We start from the raw sequence: 16926 nt of genomic DNA, 5'->3' as shown, positions 1-16926 counted from the left end.
GGCTTTGTATTTATGTCTTGGGTGATGAAGTACTCAAAACTTTGTGATGTACCTGGGGGGGGGAGTTTCTTGTTTCTCATTTCTCGAAGACCCACGGTGCAACCAGACAAAAGCACAGTGCAAGGAGAGTTCAGCCGTGCCATCCAGGCTAGTTGGGTCATCTCCAGTCTGACTCACTAATTCCTTCGAGGAAGTACCAAAGGGGACTATAACAGGGCTGACACGTAACAATCCTGTTAATAGAATAAACTGCATATTCAGTGAAAATTTGTTAAATTCTAGCCATTTCTATGCAAAATGGAGGCAGCTCCAGCTCTTGTTTACATTTTAATCATATAAATGTATGAATGTGATAAATTAGTATATGCTGCAGTAAGAAGTCTACTTAAGTAGACAAAAAATAAGTGTGTAAATTTTTATGCATGGTATATGCAAGGATTTGAGTGCAAAAGATCGTATTTAAAAAAAAACAACATAAAATTAGCATTAAGCTATTGAAACAAGACAACTGGCACTGTCACTGTCACTGCCTTCAGTCTCCGAGCTATCATCATCAGAAGGACATTCCAGGAAGCAGTATGTAAAGATTGTTGGTTACAAGGATAATGTTGAGATAGAGGAGGAGGCTAAGGCCAAAGAAGTAATATTATTTACATATGATAAAAATGACATTTACAATAAGATACAAAAGTTGAAAACTAGAAAAGCAGTACCATATGGCTGATAAAGCAGGCATGAGGCAGTTTCTAAAAAGTAACTATGATCGGTGGAAAACGGTAAATAAAAATGTAAACAGACTCTGGGATGGGTTTAAAGAAATTGTTGAGGAATGCAAAAACAGGTTTATTCCTTTAAGGGTGGTAAGGAATGGTAAGGACCCACCTTATTATAATAGAGAGATAAAGAGGCTAAGAAGGAGGTGCAGACTGGAAAGAAATAGAGTTAGAAATGGTTGTGGAACTAAGGAGAAATTGAAGGAACTTACTAGAAAATTGAATCTAGCAAAGAAGGCAGCTAAGGATAACATGATGGCAAGCATAATTGGCTGTCATACAAATTTTAGTGAAAAATGGAAGGGTATGTATAGGTATTTTAAGGCAGAAACAGGTTCAAAGAAGGACATTCCAGGAATAATTAATGAACAAGGAGAGTGTGTATGTGAGGATCTTCAAAAGGCAGAAGTATTCAGTCAGCAGTATGTAAAGATTGTTGGTTACAAGGATAATGTCGAGATAGAGGAGGAGACTAAGGCCAAAGAAGTAATATTATTTACATATGATAAAAATGACATTTACAATAAGATACAAAAGTTGAAAACTAGAAAAGCAGCTGGAATTGATCAGATTTCTGGGGATATACTAAAGACAATGGGTTGGGATATAGTACCATGTCTGAAGCACTTATTTGATTATTGTTTGGTCAGAGGAGCTATACCAGATGAATGGAGAGTTGCTATAGTAAGCCCTGTGTATAAAGGAAAGGGTGATAGACATAAAGCTGAAAATTACAGGCCAGTAAGTTTGACGTGCATTGTATGTAAGCTTTGGGAAGGCATTCTTTCTGATTATATTAGACAAGTTTGTGAAATTAATAACTGGTTCGATAGAAGGCAGTTCAGTTTTAGGAAAGGTTATTCCACTGAAGCTCAACTTGTAGGATTCCAGCAAGATATAGCAGATATCTTGGATTCTGGAGGTCAAATGGACTGTATCGCGATTGATCTGTCTAAAGCATTTGATAGGGTGGATCATGGGAGACTACTGGCAAAAATGAGTGCAATTGGACTAGACAAAATAGTGACTGAATGGGTTGCTATAATTCTAGAAAATAGATCTCAGTGAATTAGAGTAGGTGAAGCTTTATCTGACCGTGTAATAATTAAGAGGGGAATTCCTCAAGCCAGTATTATTGGACCTTTATGTGTTCTTATATATATAAATGATATGAGTAAAGGAGTGGAATCGGAGGTAAGGCTTTTGCGGATGATGTTATTCTCTATAGAGTAATAAATAAGTTACAAGATTGTGAGCAACTGCAAAATGACCTCGATAATGTTGTTAGATGGACAGTACACAATGGTATGATGATAAATGGGGTTAAAAGTCAGGTTGTGAGTTTCACAAATAGGAAAAGAATTATCAGTTTTAATTACTGCGTTGATGGGGTGAAAGTTCCCTTTGGGGATCATTGTAAATATCTAGGTGTTAATATAAGGAAAGATCTTCATTGGGGTAATCACATAAATGGGATTGAAAATAAAGGGCACAGATCCGTGCACATGGTTATGGGGGTGTTTAGGGGTTGTAGTAAGGATGTAACGGAGAGGTCATATAAATTTCTGGTAAGTCCCCAACTAGAGTATGGTTCCAGAGTATGGTACCCTCACCAAGATTATTTGTTTCAAGAACTGGAAAAAATCCAAAGAAAAGCAGCTCAATTTGTTCTGGGTGATTTCCGACAAAAGAGTAGTGTTAAAAAAATGTTGCAAGTTTTGGGTTGGGAGGAATTGAGAGAAAGAAGATGATCTGCTCGACTAAGTGGTATGTTCCAATCTGTCAGCGGAGAGATGGCGTGGAATGACATTAGTAAACGAATAAGTTTGAGTGGCGTTCATAAAAGTAGGAAAGATCACAATATGAAGATAAAGTTGGAATTCAAAAGGACAAATTGGGGCAAATATTAATTTATAGGAAGGGGAGTTAGGGATTGGAATAACTTACCAAGGGAAACGTTCAATAAATTTCCAATTTCTTTGAAATCATTTAGGAAAAGGCTAGGAAAACAACAGATAGGGAATCTGCCACCTGGGCGACTGCCCTAAATGCAGATCAGTATTTATTGATTGATACTGCATCATCCTGACTTCCATCCAACGCATTTGCGATGCCCGTCTTCAAGAAACTCTTCACAATAACGTCTGTTGACACCATAAACCATGCCTGCATAACCCAGTCACACACGAGTTCAACTGGCAGCCTGACCGTGATCACTTGACTGCCTGGGCAAGGAAACACTCCCACTTCACATGATCGGCTCTGCCGGATGGGTAGCAATAAGCATATTGACAAAGACGGAGGAGTGAGAGGGATGGCTGAGTGTGACTGCTGGCTAGAAATGTGGCCTTGGGGCAGGGGTTTGTGAGATGGTTATTTTTGTTACAACAGCTAGCCTCGACCGTTCTGCAGGTAGGAAATAATGCAGCTTCTTCTTGTACTGTCATGAACAAAGTACCGTAACAACAATTGGTACAGTTCCGATATTTAACCCTTACCCCTCGAATTAAAGTTCTCTGTGTTGTCTCTACTACTTGTATTTTAAATGTGAATTTCTATCTTATATGACCTGTATTTATCTTTCACGATTTTGGAGGTAGCACATGCTCTTAAATGATATATTTAGGCTATAAATGTTTAGGAGCAAATAAAAGCCCCTAAAGGTGGATGAACCTATATATATATAATATATATATATTGGTCAACGGCATAGAATGGAGAAAGCAATGGGAAACCACTCCATTAAAGATCGTAAGGATATCCCAAGTAGAATGCAACCATGGAAGCTGACATTAATGAGGAAACGTTAATTACTGATCATGGATTTTGGAACCCAAGATCTGGCAGGAGAGGTAAGAGGGCTTCTCAGGTCATTAGCAAGTGAAATCCCTTTAAAACCGCCATGAAAATGGGAACATGGAATGTACGAACACTATTGAAAGCGGGAAAATTGGATGAAGTAAAGGACTAGATGAGAAAGAATGAGATAGATATATTAATTCATATTTTCCAACATCGGCTCATGACTTGGAAGAAGTGGAGACTATGTATGAAGATATTGAAGAACTATTAAAACCAACTAAAGAAAAATATAATGTCGCAATAATGGGCAATTTTAATGCAATAGTGGGATCCCATACAGGCAATAAAACAGTAGGAAATTTTGGTCTGGGGAAAACAAATGAAAGAGGTAAAACTTTGGTAGATTTCTGCAGTCAAAATTATATGGTTGTTACAAACACATTATTTGAAGTTCCTCTTAGAAGAAGGTACACGTGGGAGGCGCCAGACAAAATACGATTTCAGTTAGATTATATACTAATGAAGCAAAGATACAGGAATCAGATAAAATCATGCCACAGCTACGCAGGTCCTGATATAGATAGTGACCATCCACTTGTGTTAGCCAGGTGCAATACTAGATTTAAAAGAACCAAAAGATCTATCAAAAAGAAGTGGAGACTAGGAGGACTGAAAGAAGTAGCAACAAAGGTGGCTTTTGAAGAATGAACCAATAAAGTAGATAATGGAAGTAATGAGCCAATGCAGTGGAATAACATCAAGATAAGGATAATTGAAGCAACAAATGAGCTTTTAGGAAAAAGGACATTGTAGCCCAGAAAACCTTGGATGACAGAAGAATTATTAAACCTAATTCAAGAAAGGAATAAGCCCAGAAAGGAAAACAATGTAGATGACTACAAAAGAATTAAAAATCCTTACTTTATTCACCTATAAAAAATAAAAATAAAATTATTAATTTGCATTCATCCATATTACATAAAGGTACAATTAACATGAAACAGGTCAGTAACATCTTTCCCCTCCCCAATGTTGATGGAAGGTTCCACAGCGCTCCAGCCGCTCCGCCCTACATCTCCCTCCCCTCTCCATTCTATAGTCTACTCGATTTAATCATCCAATAGGAGAGATCCACATCGCTCTACAAGGCCCCTCCCTTTCTTGCCCTCCCCTCTCCATGTGCAGCTTGGCTCACCACAAACTTTCCATGACCACAGTCCTGAAATAGTGTTTGGTGACAACGGACTTAACATCGGCAGTCTAGATAAATACGTAAGTTTTTCATTATATTAATAATTGTATACATTTTATTTTTTGTCATTACTGTTTCATGCTATCATTAATCTCTCTATCATTGACAAGTTTACGCTACGTAAACAATACTATACATATATAAGCTTGTTTTTAAGTGATTTGATAGAATCTGAGAATGTTCTTGTAGAACGAAACATGTCATTCTTTGTATGTTAGTGTGTGTTTTACAGATATGTTTATAGTGTTTTAATTTACATTGTATTTGCTGTGTGTTTGACAGACTGAAAAGCCTTTGTCACATTTAAAACAAGAAGGTACATGAAACCAGCCAGAGTGGCCGATGAAGGATTTATTTCAAATTTTCTTTGAGAAAGGAGTTACCTTATTTGGTCACATATAACTCACACTTTTTTGACCAAAAATAAGTGTGAACATTTTCGGTGCGTGATAAATGCGGGGATTTGTGTGTGAAAGATCGTATTCCTGAAAAGTAAAAATTTGCATTAGGCTATTGAAACAAGACAACTGGCATACTTATCCTATTCATTGTCACTGCCTTCAATCTCCAGGCTATTCTCGCATGCATCATTCTTGTCACCATCTCATAGTGCATCATCCTGACTTCTGTCCAACGCATTTGCGATGCCCGTCTTCAAGAAACTCTTCACAATAACGTCTATCGACACCATAACCAATGCCTGCATAACCCAGTCACACGAGTTCAACTGACGGCCTCTTTATTGTGCCTGCTGGTGTCAGCTCATTCTCCCCTCCTGTCATCCATTTGGCATACATTTTACTTATGTTGTCCTTGAAGGGCTTGTTGACGTAAACATTTAAGGGCTGTAGACAATGTGTGAGTCCACCAGAAATCACAACGAGATCAGTTTTCATATTCTGAAGATGTTTCTTTGTGTCTACCACCAAGTGTCCATGGAAATTGTCCCACACTAGCATTGCTGGGCATCGAAGCAGTGCCCCTGGCCGTGCTCCCCACACCGTATGGACCCAGTCCTGGACAAGAGTTGTATTCATCTAAAATTTCTCTTGAACCCGTACATGAATGCCTTACAATTACAAATCATCACTCTCATTTTTGATCTGTATTGAAAACAGCGATCTCACTTAGTTTACAAAAGGAGTACATTTATTGTTCCACCTTTTCAATATAATCAGTACCATGTTATGTGGTTAATTAGACATAGAAAATCTGAATATTATGGGGACATGTTTTGCCCTTCTTATTGGGCATCATCAGCCATATTAATTTAATCTTAAAACAAACATTGTTTAGAGGACAATGACATTTATAATTTGTAAAAATTGAACTGTGGTTTCTTATGATATTAACTTTACAGAATAGTGGTTATAAAATATGATGTTGGGACATACAACACATGCTAAAATTATTGTAAACTAATTTAAAATCTTGTCTAATAGAAAAATTGTGTCAATATGAAGTTCTAAAAACGGCACATGTCTGGTACTGAAGTGGATCCTCTTCGTTATAAAAGTCAGCATATATTTGCTGGGGCAGTTGCCAACGTAAGTTTTCAATAGACTAAAATGGTTGAAAACTTGAGGGTGAATTTTGTTTATATTTTGCGTTCCAACATTAAAAGATTGGTTAAGAGAAAAGGCTAATGTTATTGTGTTATCCTCATTAAGTTGATTGGTCTAAAATATTATCTGATAAAACCATTGCAAACAGACGTTAGTGTGCTGGTTGAGGCTGCTTTGAGACGAGTTTATTTTGAGTATTTGACAGGTTATGTTTGATTTTCACGTGAAAATGTAGTCCTTCTAGAAGATGTGGAACATCGATGAATAGAATGTGGTTATACTGCAAAAGAACAAAAAGACGTGTTTGACGTGTGCGTTTAAATCATATGTTAATGTCCAAGAATTGTGTATTATGTAAAGTGGGTACTTACTCATATGTCGTATATATATTTATCTTACTGTATTAGCAGTGTTGGTCTGTCTGGAGTTTCTACTTCACATGTTATAACAATGTGATAGAGGGAGGGGGCATGCTGAGGGGAAGCGGAGGTGGGCGGAGAACTTTATAGAACTTTGTATTGACACAAATTTTCTATTAGACAAGATTTTAAATTAGTTTGTGTTGTATGTCCCAACATCATATTTTATAACCACTATTCTGTAAAGTTAATATCATAAGAAATCACAGTTCAATTTTTACAAATTATAAATGTCATTGTGCCCTAAACATTGTTTGTTTTAAGATTAAATTAATATGGCTGATGATGCCCAATAAGAAGGGCGAAACATGTCCCCATAATATTCAGATTTTCTATGTCTAATTAACCACATAACGTGGTACTGATTGTATTGAAAAGGTGGAACAATAAAAGTACTCCTTTTGTAAACTAAGTGAGAACATGAATGCCTTTGAGAAACTTTGCTTTAGGCACTGTTTTTCTTATTGCTAGCATGACAGTGCATCGCTGTTTTTCACACCCAGTTGTACGTACAAGCACGCTAGATTCTCCCTTCTTGTTGATGGTGGTGTTGCATGGCATGTTGAAGTTTATCAGGGTTTGATCCGCATTGCCAATTTGAGATGAGAGGTTATTTTCCTTCTGCATTGCTATCGCATGGTGATGAAAATCTATGATTTTGTCGTTGAAATCACTTGGCCTTCTCTAACAGAGAGATTTTCGCCTTCACAGACACAATCCCATTCCTGTCATGAATCTACGGATCCATCCCTGACTCACTTCCAGATCCGAACAGCTTATTCCTCCTTTAATCGCTAGTTCGTGCGCTTTGATATGTTGCATCTCGTGCGAGATATGAAAGCCATCATTTCCCAACTCTGTAACATAATGAAGCAACTCGTCTTCCAGTTCAGGAAACTTACCAGTTTTCGGCCCTCTGAATGTCTTACATGTTCGGTTGGTGGTTTCTAGTGCAGCTTACTGTTTACGCCAGTAGCAAACATTAAACTCAGTCACACAGAATTCTCAACCAGCAGCTCTGTTACCATGTTCTTCAGAAGATTTTATCACTTTGAGTTTAAATCCAGCTGTATAACTCCCACGTTTCTCCGTAACTTAAAGATTGATCTACACAAGAAAACTTAACTGAGAAGCAACAAAACGTGAAGACACACTACTGGTACTCGTCAACAATACAACAGATGGATGATACCTAATACCATGATCACTTGACTGCTTGGACAGGGAAACGCTCCCATTCACGTGATCAGCTTTGCCGGACAGGTAGCGACAAGCATATTAACAAAGGCGGAAGAGTGAGGGGGATGGCTGAGTGTGACTGACTGGCTAGGAATGCGGCCTTGGGGCGGGGGTTTGCGAGTTAGGTGTTTTTGTTGCAACAGAGCCTCAACCGTTCTGCAGGTAGAAAGAAGTGCAGCTTCTTCTTGTACTGTCACATGCAAAGTACCATAACAGCAATTGGTACAGTCCCAATATTTAACCTTTTCAGACCGTGTACGCACAATTGTGCAGGTTCCTATTTTATTTATCCCTGACAGTATTTGACGTTTTTCGGCACTAGACCGGACTGCAGTGGTTGTGCAGGACACGTGGCGTGTATTTCAATTGTTTTTAGTATGCGCTGACCGTCAGGGCGAAGGAAGAAGAGTTTAAAAAGCACAGTTGATCGGCGAGATGGCGGGAACCAGTATTGCCAAAAGTAAGTATTTATTATTGCGTTTATATTAATCTAGAAGCTTTACTGAATACCGGAATATATTCAATGAAGTGTGTACATTGGTTAGTGAACGTAAATTTTGAAGATACATTATCGTATGTGATACAACGAGGCTTTGAATTTTGATACGCACAATTGTGTGGATCCTTTTATTCGGATGTTAGTTTTTATTTTGTAAAATAAAGTATCAGTATGTGTATTGAGGAGCATTTTAGTCAGTTTTTGACATACAAACAAAAATTCACACCTCCAGTTTTCTTTCAGGTCTGAAAGGGTTAATGTAGGCACATCCACGGGGTACCCAAACTTTATTTAGTGTATGTACCGTATGTCTTTATGACAATGTCAGAGATTAATGCGAGTTATGCATGGGGATTTTTTTCCTGCAGTTTCAAATGTTAAAAATGGGGTGTGAGATATACGCGGCGGCGAGTTATAATGCGAGCAAATACGGTAATCTAATCATCATTTCTAGTAATCCTTGTGCTAAAGAAGAAGGAAATGAATGTTGGAGCATATGAGTGTGGATAATTTGTGGTGTATACTTTGGTCATCATAGCAAAAAAAAGTAGCACTTTCATGGAAAGCCAATGCGTTTTGGCTAAAAATGATGGTACACTTAACTGGGCTGTGTGGTGCTGACTGAGCCATATCAGTGTGCCTCTACAGAAAAATACGATACCAAAGGTGGGAGTAGGATAGTTTGTAGACTGTGATGTTTTACGGGAACTGCCAACTGATTACTTCGATCATTTCCTCACTCATCTGAAGCTTAAAGATGCTCTGCAGACAAAATACAATTGTATAGGTGCTATAAAGGCAAACAGAATACATGGATGCTCTTCTACTCCCAGATAATTTTGTGAAGAAATATCCTCAGGATCCTTCCATCATGCGATCGACAAAACTTTACGTGTAAGTTTAGTACTATATATTGAAAACAGTGTTGTTATTGAGGCTTCTAACAAATTAGGAGTGAATTCACAATGTTTGGATCGATGGAGGTCTCATGCAGAAACTGCAGTATGAAAATAACTGTCTCTCCCAAGCCAATCGTATGGTTCCCGTAACTGAGTCTGATATTGCGTTCACTTACTTATATCAGGCTCCTTGCTTTCATCTTCCCTGTCTAACCAACCTTGATCAAATCTTGTTATTTTCTGGCTCTGATGGTATTAAGTTTATGAGGCGTAAGGAATCCTTCATTTTTATGCCCTTCATAGGCCTTTCCTTTCTTTTACAGAGAATTTCACTTTTCAAAGTATCGGTTTTCTTCAATTTTCCCTCTGAAAAAATAAAACGGCATATGGCTTTTAGTGCCGGGAGCGCCCGAGCACAAATTCAGCTCGCCAGATGCAGGTCATTTGATTTGACTCCCGTAGGCTACCTGCGCGTCGTGATGAGGATGAAATGATGATGAAGACGACACATACACCCAGCCCCCGTGTCAGCGAAATGAACCAGTTATAGCTAAAATTCCTGACCACGCTGGGAATCGAACCCGGGTCTCCTGTGACCAAAGGCCAGCACACTAACCGTTTAGCCATGGAGCCCTCTGATTAGTGTTAAGAGAGGATGGTGGTTCAATTATACTTCTTCTTAAAACAATAATCACCACCGCTACCAAGCCACTCATATGTAGGTAATAGGTAAGGACCCTCTTTGGAGGCAGCCCAACCCAGGGAGTGGCTGGCACCTCTGCCTACGTGAGTCCCAGAGTGCACTGACCCAGTGTGTAGCATCTAGTAAGAGTCCCAGCTCAGGGTTACGAGTGAAAACCTCAACAGAATGTACAGCGGAGAAGATGGACTTCAGAACAATGGAGATGGTGGAAGAGGCAGCTCAGTAGTCGGGGAATAGTATGAGTACACTATTCGTCATCAGTTTTTGTTTCCCAAGTTGATTGCCTGTGTTTAATTTGTAACCTTCTGTCGTTTTCCAGAAAACGATTTACCACACCTTGATTTCAAATTTCCAGAAATCGATGGAAGTTTACATATTAAACACAGGCAATCAACTCTATTGAAGCTCTCTCAAGAAAAAACTCAGCATCATCTTATTGTCCGGCTCCATGGCTAAATGGTTATCCTGCTGGCGTTTGGTCCAGAGGGTCCCAGGTTCGATTCCTGGCTGGGTTGGGGATTTTAACCTTCATTGGTTAATTCCAGTGGCTTGGGGACTGGGTATTTGTGCTGTCCCCCACATCCTTGCAACTCTCACACCACTATCCTCCACCACAATAACACGCAGTTACCTACACATGGCAGATGCCGCCCACCCTCATCGGAGTGTCTGCCTTAATAGGGCTGCACCCGGCTAGAAATAGCCACACAAAATTAAAATTATTATTATTATTATTATTATTATTATTATTATTATTATTATCATCATCATCATCCAATTTGTGGATTTCACCTATAGCACTCATGTGGCATTCATGATTATAGTGAATGTTGAAATTCTCATAGACATAGTTTCCACAGACTCAACTAATCAAATGGGATTCATCAAAATATTATTTTATCCAATGTTGTGAATGTCATTAGAAGTAATTTTAATTTCAAGAATGTATACCTGTTTTACTTTTTTAAGGCACATCAAATTTCATAACACAGCTCATGAGCACATCATCCAATTTTAATGTTCTGTGTAAGTTTTGTCATTGTTGTATATGTACAGAGTCTAATGCTATGTCAATTTTTAGCGGTATGTGCCTGAGGAAGATCATTATATGATTGAAACTAGTCTCACAATGTGACATACAGTATATAGTCACACATAATAAATATGTATTGTTTAGGTGGAATCCTTATTTCTAATTATTTTAAATGTATCAATTAGCCGATTAATTCAGATTCCTTGAATAGATAGATATTGATAAATGACAAGGTCTTTTTTAACTCTTCTTGTTCTTAATAACATGGGTTTATTGATATTTGATTTCTCCTAGAATGACTCACCCTTGCATGGAATGATGCTAGTAATGAATAAATTTGTCAATTTTATAGCAAGCGGAAATTTTGGGGAAGGCAGATGAAGTTCGTTTACTGAAGGAGAAAAAGCTTGTGTTGTTGGTGGACTTGGATCAGACCTTGATTCATACTACAAACGATAATATTCCTCCAAATTTGAAGGTAAGTTATGTTATACTTTCATGTGTAATGTGAATATCATCATCATCATCATCATCATCATCATCATCATCATCATCATCATCATGTTAACCATCTCCTGTTGCTGTGGTGTGGTAGGCCTATACGAACACTCTCCAACGGTGTCTGTCCAGGTATAGCTTCTCTTGTTCTACTTCGAGCCATTCTATGCCTGGTCCTGATCCACTTGGCTGGCCAGTTTGGTTCCATTTTCTTAACATGTCCAAACCATTCCAGTCTTGATTTTGCTATTACTGGTACATTACAGAGTGGCTATTCAACTTGGGTCTCAAGACAGATCTTCTCACTACAGATCTTATCCATTCATGTTTTCTGAACCAAGGTCCTGAGAAATTTTGTCTCTGCAACTTGGTGTCTGCTCTTATCTGCTACCAGGGTACTTGGCCGTGCGGTTAGGAGCGTATGGCTGTGAGCTTACATCCGGGAGATAGTGGGTTCGAATTCCACTGTCAGCAGCCCTGAAGATGGTTTTCCGTGGTTTCCCATTTTCACACCAGGCAAATGCTGGGGCTGTACCTTAATTAAGGCCACGGCTGCTTCCTTCCAACTCCTAGGCCTTCCCTATCCCATCGTTGCCATAAGACCTATCTGTGTCGGTGCGACGTAAAGCCACTAGCAAAAAGAAAAAAAGAAAAGAAAAATCTCATCTGCTGGTAACTGTATGCATTTCAAGATCATACATGGTAATTGACAAAAAGTACATGTCATAGAGTGTTAGTTTGGATCTTAAAACGAAACATGACTATCCCACAGGAGATTTCTAACTTGATGGTAGAACTGGAGTCCTCTTTGAATCCTGGTGGCGATCTCTGAATGAGAATCGGGCTGAGTAGCTGAGACAGTAGAGTGCTGGGCTCAAGTTGGTAGGTTTGATCTCTGCTCAGTCCGGTGGCATTTGAAGGTACTCAGATACGTCAGTCTCGTGTTGATAGATTTACCAGCATGTAAAAGTACTCCTGTGGGACAAAATTCTGACTCTTTGGTACCTCCAAAACCCGTAAAAGTAGTGAGACATAAACCAATAACATTATTATTATTCTGCATGGGCTCTGTATGCCTGTCCCCTCGACTCACGTTGCGTGGCTTTTTGCTGGATGTCCGATAGGTGCAGGGACTGAGGAGATAGGTTGTCCCCATATAGTCACCAAAATCTGGTGATGCCCTAACTAGCCAGCCACTCAGGTGTGTCCGGTCCTAACCCTCTATGAAAAATTCGAACTCACACCGCTATTTCAGATTTTGGGAACATATACTTCGATAAACAGACATTGTATAATGGGTGAAGCTATCTACTGAATAATGGGCAACAGTTGATTTAAAACAGATCCTAATTTATTCAAAATAAACACATAAATAGCAAGGTAAATTAAACAAAACAAATTAAACATCCCTGGATTCAATAACTGTAAAATTCATTGCGTATATGAACGTCCAAAGTCCTATATCTAATGAACACGAATATACCATCTTACACTCGTGGATTTAATTCTTTAATGTTGACACAAAACGGAAACTGTGCTTGTATTTTATTTCTCGTTGAATGGCGTGAGTAGCTAAATTTCATGCCCACAAAACATTGTGGTGAAATCCTATCCGACCTGTACGTAAATATTTAAGGGATGACTAACGCTAACTCTAAAGCTTGGTAAAATGAATCGCAATAATAAATTACTTATGCACAAACAATATTACAAATCAATTATATCATCCCTCACGTGGATTTCAATTTCCCACGGACACACATTATTTACAATATAAATTAAACACATGACGCACTCACAACACCTGTAAACATAATGTCAGTCTCACATACAAACCAAAATACATAATATTAACATTCAGCCATGAACACTGTTCGCCTGTCATTCATTCCAACGATGACTATCTCTGAAATGAACCTAGCATATGCCCTTCCCAGGTCACTTCCCAAAAGCACTGTTTAACTCATTAAACAAAACTGTGGGTGATGAATGCGCGTGGGCCTTCGTTTATGACAATCCTTGGGGTAATTACAGTAACTGTTCACTTCGCCCGACCACGCTAGCCCTGGCGGAATTTCTACACTCTGGGAGATCACACACGCTCCCTAATCTCTATAACTTGAGGAATGACACATCTCAATCTCAAACTATCTCTATAGCTTGAGGAATTACACTTCTCAATCTCACCATTACCTTCCCAAGGCCTGTCTGTACACTATAATCTGATTCACATGACTATCGTGTCATTACAAAGAAGACTCTATTCACGTTTAGTTAGACCATTCTACTAATACGAAGACCTGCAAATATAAAGGCTTCCTACGACAACAGGCATTATTCCCTGAAATTTACATCTGAGTACTTGGTTCATTCCTAGATGCTGAATTTTAACACTCCTCAACACACATTTTGACGGCCGAACATTTCACTAATTTAATTTAACACTTTGAATTCTCTCGATGATTCTCCTCTTAGAATTGACAACATGCATGTAACGATCACATTCATTCTCTAGCATACGTAGAAAATCACACATATCCACGCATGTCCTCATTCGTTTCAAAGCATGCATACTACAAGATTACACTAGGCCTGACATTATATTTGAGGCCTGTCTGCGCGTTTATTAAGAAAGGAAAACTATCACTGAGTGAAATGTAGTTATCCACATTGATTTGACCCTTATTTACAGTTTATTTCCAAATGACATGCATTCTTATGTTAAACTCCCACACAACACAAGATGAAATGAGATGAAATGGGTCGATTCATTTACCAATTCTAGCTTTTACTCTTACGTTACTGGCGATTGCCTCTTGGAAAATACAAAGTTCTACATATTAAACTACTATTTACAAATCCCTCTAAATATCTACGTAAAGTGCTACATAATTAAAATGGTATGTTTGCTACTCAGCCTTCAGGTCACTCCTTGCTTCGGATCGGACGGCCCCATCCTGTTTAAGCCATCATTGTAGTGGGCGTTGGATGTCCAGATCTCAGTTCCGTCTTCCCTGTGGTCCAGCTGCTGTTCTCCATTGTCGCACCCTCGTCCTAGATAGGTTGCTCTTGAGGCTGCGTCTCCGGAATATCTCATGCACTGCTGTCTTGTCGGTAGCCTAGTGACACTATAAAATTACGGTCACCTTATGAGCTATGTGTAACTGAGCTCCTGAGTTTGTGTGGCTACTATAGCATCCTAGAATTTGTAATGGTTTTAAATGTCGGTGCTAACATTGTCTATCTCTCCCTCTGCTCACAGTTCATGGGTCTCCCCTCTCGTTCGCGCCGCGGTCGCCCGACAGAACATTTCCCGCACTGCCAATTAACACTGTTCTGTATTTCCGGGACACGATTTGGACTTCGACGTCGGTCAAGCCCCGTTAGTCACTTTATGCGGTGAACAATAGCCTTCCACCGCCGCGCATGTTCCAGTGGACTCGATTGTAAAATGATAACTCTGATTAAAATAACTGTTTCTCTGGTTATTATTTTCTTATAAGTTCAGATAACTGCATTCCCGAACTTTGATTCAGAGTGCCTAGACAACTCTCTGACACGAGGTAAAGTGATATCTAAATATTACTACGATATAACAGTGTCTCAATGCATCTGTCTGTAAATACGAACATCACCAGTCAATATGTAGAGTGTACCAGTGAGACGTTCAAAGTAACACGAACTCGCGTGCCGATTCACAAGTACAAGAGTCTGACAATCTATGAACGAGAAATAAACTGTTCGACGAATGATGCTAAGACCGACAGTACTAAGAATTCTGATGTCGATAAGACTACAACTGCGAATATGATACCACTAAGGATTAAAGAGTGCCTTTCCATGTCCTGCGTGGCTAAATTTATCAACTCGGTTTTCTCCCTCCAGTATATTCTTCATTTTGGTTTCTCTTGCCTTTAACCAATCCTGCAGGGATAATTTACATGACGCTTTTCCTCATTGGCTGGTTTGTGGTGATTCCTTGCACTGAATTCGATTCTTCCCCTGTTTGTGCGGGCTTGGGTTAAACTTTCTACTATTGTACGAGCTTGGTCATATTTTCTAGGCCTCCACTTTGTATTTTTGACGTTAGTTCAGATCTGTTGTGAATGTATCACTTGGGCTCAATTGCGTTACTTTTCAATTGTTTTTATGACACTTCCGTCACACTACTTTTAACCGTGAAGCTGGATATCGAGTGTATTGTTTCCTCCTGGTCAATTGTCTTTCCTCGCTCCCAACCCGACTGTTGTCCTTCCCGGTCAGTCCTCGTGAGAATTTATGTCCGAGTTGGCATTTTAACCTCTCGTCGAAAACACTTGCACGTCAACCCAGGGTTCTTTCTCTGTTCGCTGTATAAGATTTATTTCCTTGTCCATTCTTTAGAGAATGAATATAATTGATGCCAGGATACGCTTTCAATGAGCTCGTATTGAAAACGGGCGCAAGGTGTGCTAGGCTTTGCTCTGCCAGATCGCTACTGCTAACAAACAACCAAGCATTCCTCATTATATATACTTCCTCACCTCATATTTCTGACTCAATTATATAGATAACAGAGTACTACCAAGATATTAGAAGTGATCTATTTCTTCCCGTTTAACTCCATCCAGCATGATGTGTGCCCATACCCTTTGTCTACTGTCATACTCACAGTTTCAGTGTAACTTATTTTTAGTCTGAAGTGTTGGAAATGGACATTCTACACATTTACTTTTCTTTCTGTATAGCCTTGTATTTGCATTGCAAATACAAATGCCTTGAAATCATGATCCTCATCGTAATGTTTAATCCTGTTCATACCTTTGTCCATGGCAGTGATAAATAGCAGAGGTGACAGGGGTCGGAGTGCAGAGCTGATGGACCACGGACTAGCCGTGGCCGCTTGTAAACTGAAACCTTGTTGAACTCCTTGTTTTGTCACGAACCATTTTGAATAATTGTTGCCTATTTGGACAACGGTGGCAGTGCTTGTGCAACATTTGTACTTTTCTGATAAGAGTTGCTGGCACATTTATGTGTGTTAGGCATTCCCATAGTTCGTCCCTGGGAACAAATATCATAAGCCTTTTCAATACCAAGGAAGAGAAAGTAATATCTCTTCATTCCTCCCAGTGATTTCCCATGAGCATTCTGACATTTAAAAAATGAGGTCTGTTGGTGCACTGTTCCCTCTAAAACCATGTTGCATTTCCTCTAGTAAGTCCTTTATACTTTACTATTTCAGTGCTTGGTTTTGGTTATTTT

General features: G+C 39.1%; 1 protein-coding gene across 1 annotated transcript in view; it reads left to right on the top strand.

Moving 5' to 3' along the window:
• The window catches only part of LOC136872287 (RNA polymerase II subunit A C-terminal domain phosphatase), a 206710-nt gene that overhangs the window by 56580 nt on the left and 133204 nt on the right, over positions 1-16926 (top strand). Inside the window, exon 3 of the mRNA XM_067146107.2 lies at positions 11537-11662. Within this exon, the coding sequence (XP_067002208.2) occupies positions 11537-11662 (126 nt within the window). The remainder of the gene's footprint in view (positions 1-11536; positions 11663-16926) is intronic.

The sequence above is a fragment of the Anabrus simplex genome, chromosome 4 (assembly GCF_040414725.1).
Source record: "Anabrus simplex isolate iqAnaSimp1 chromosome 4, ASM4041472v1, whole genome shotgun sequence".
NCBI lineage: Eukaryota > Metazoa > Arthropoda > Insecta > Orthoptera > Tettigoniidae > Anabrus > Anabrus simplex.
The sequence above is the reverse complement of the archived record's forward strand: the minus strand, read 5'-3'. Positions and strand labels throughout refer to the sequence as shown.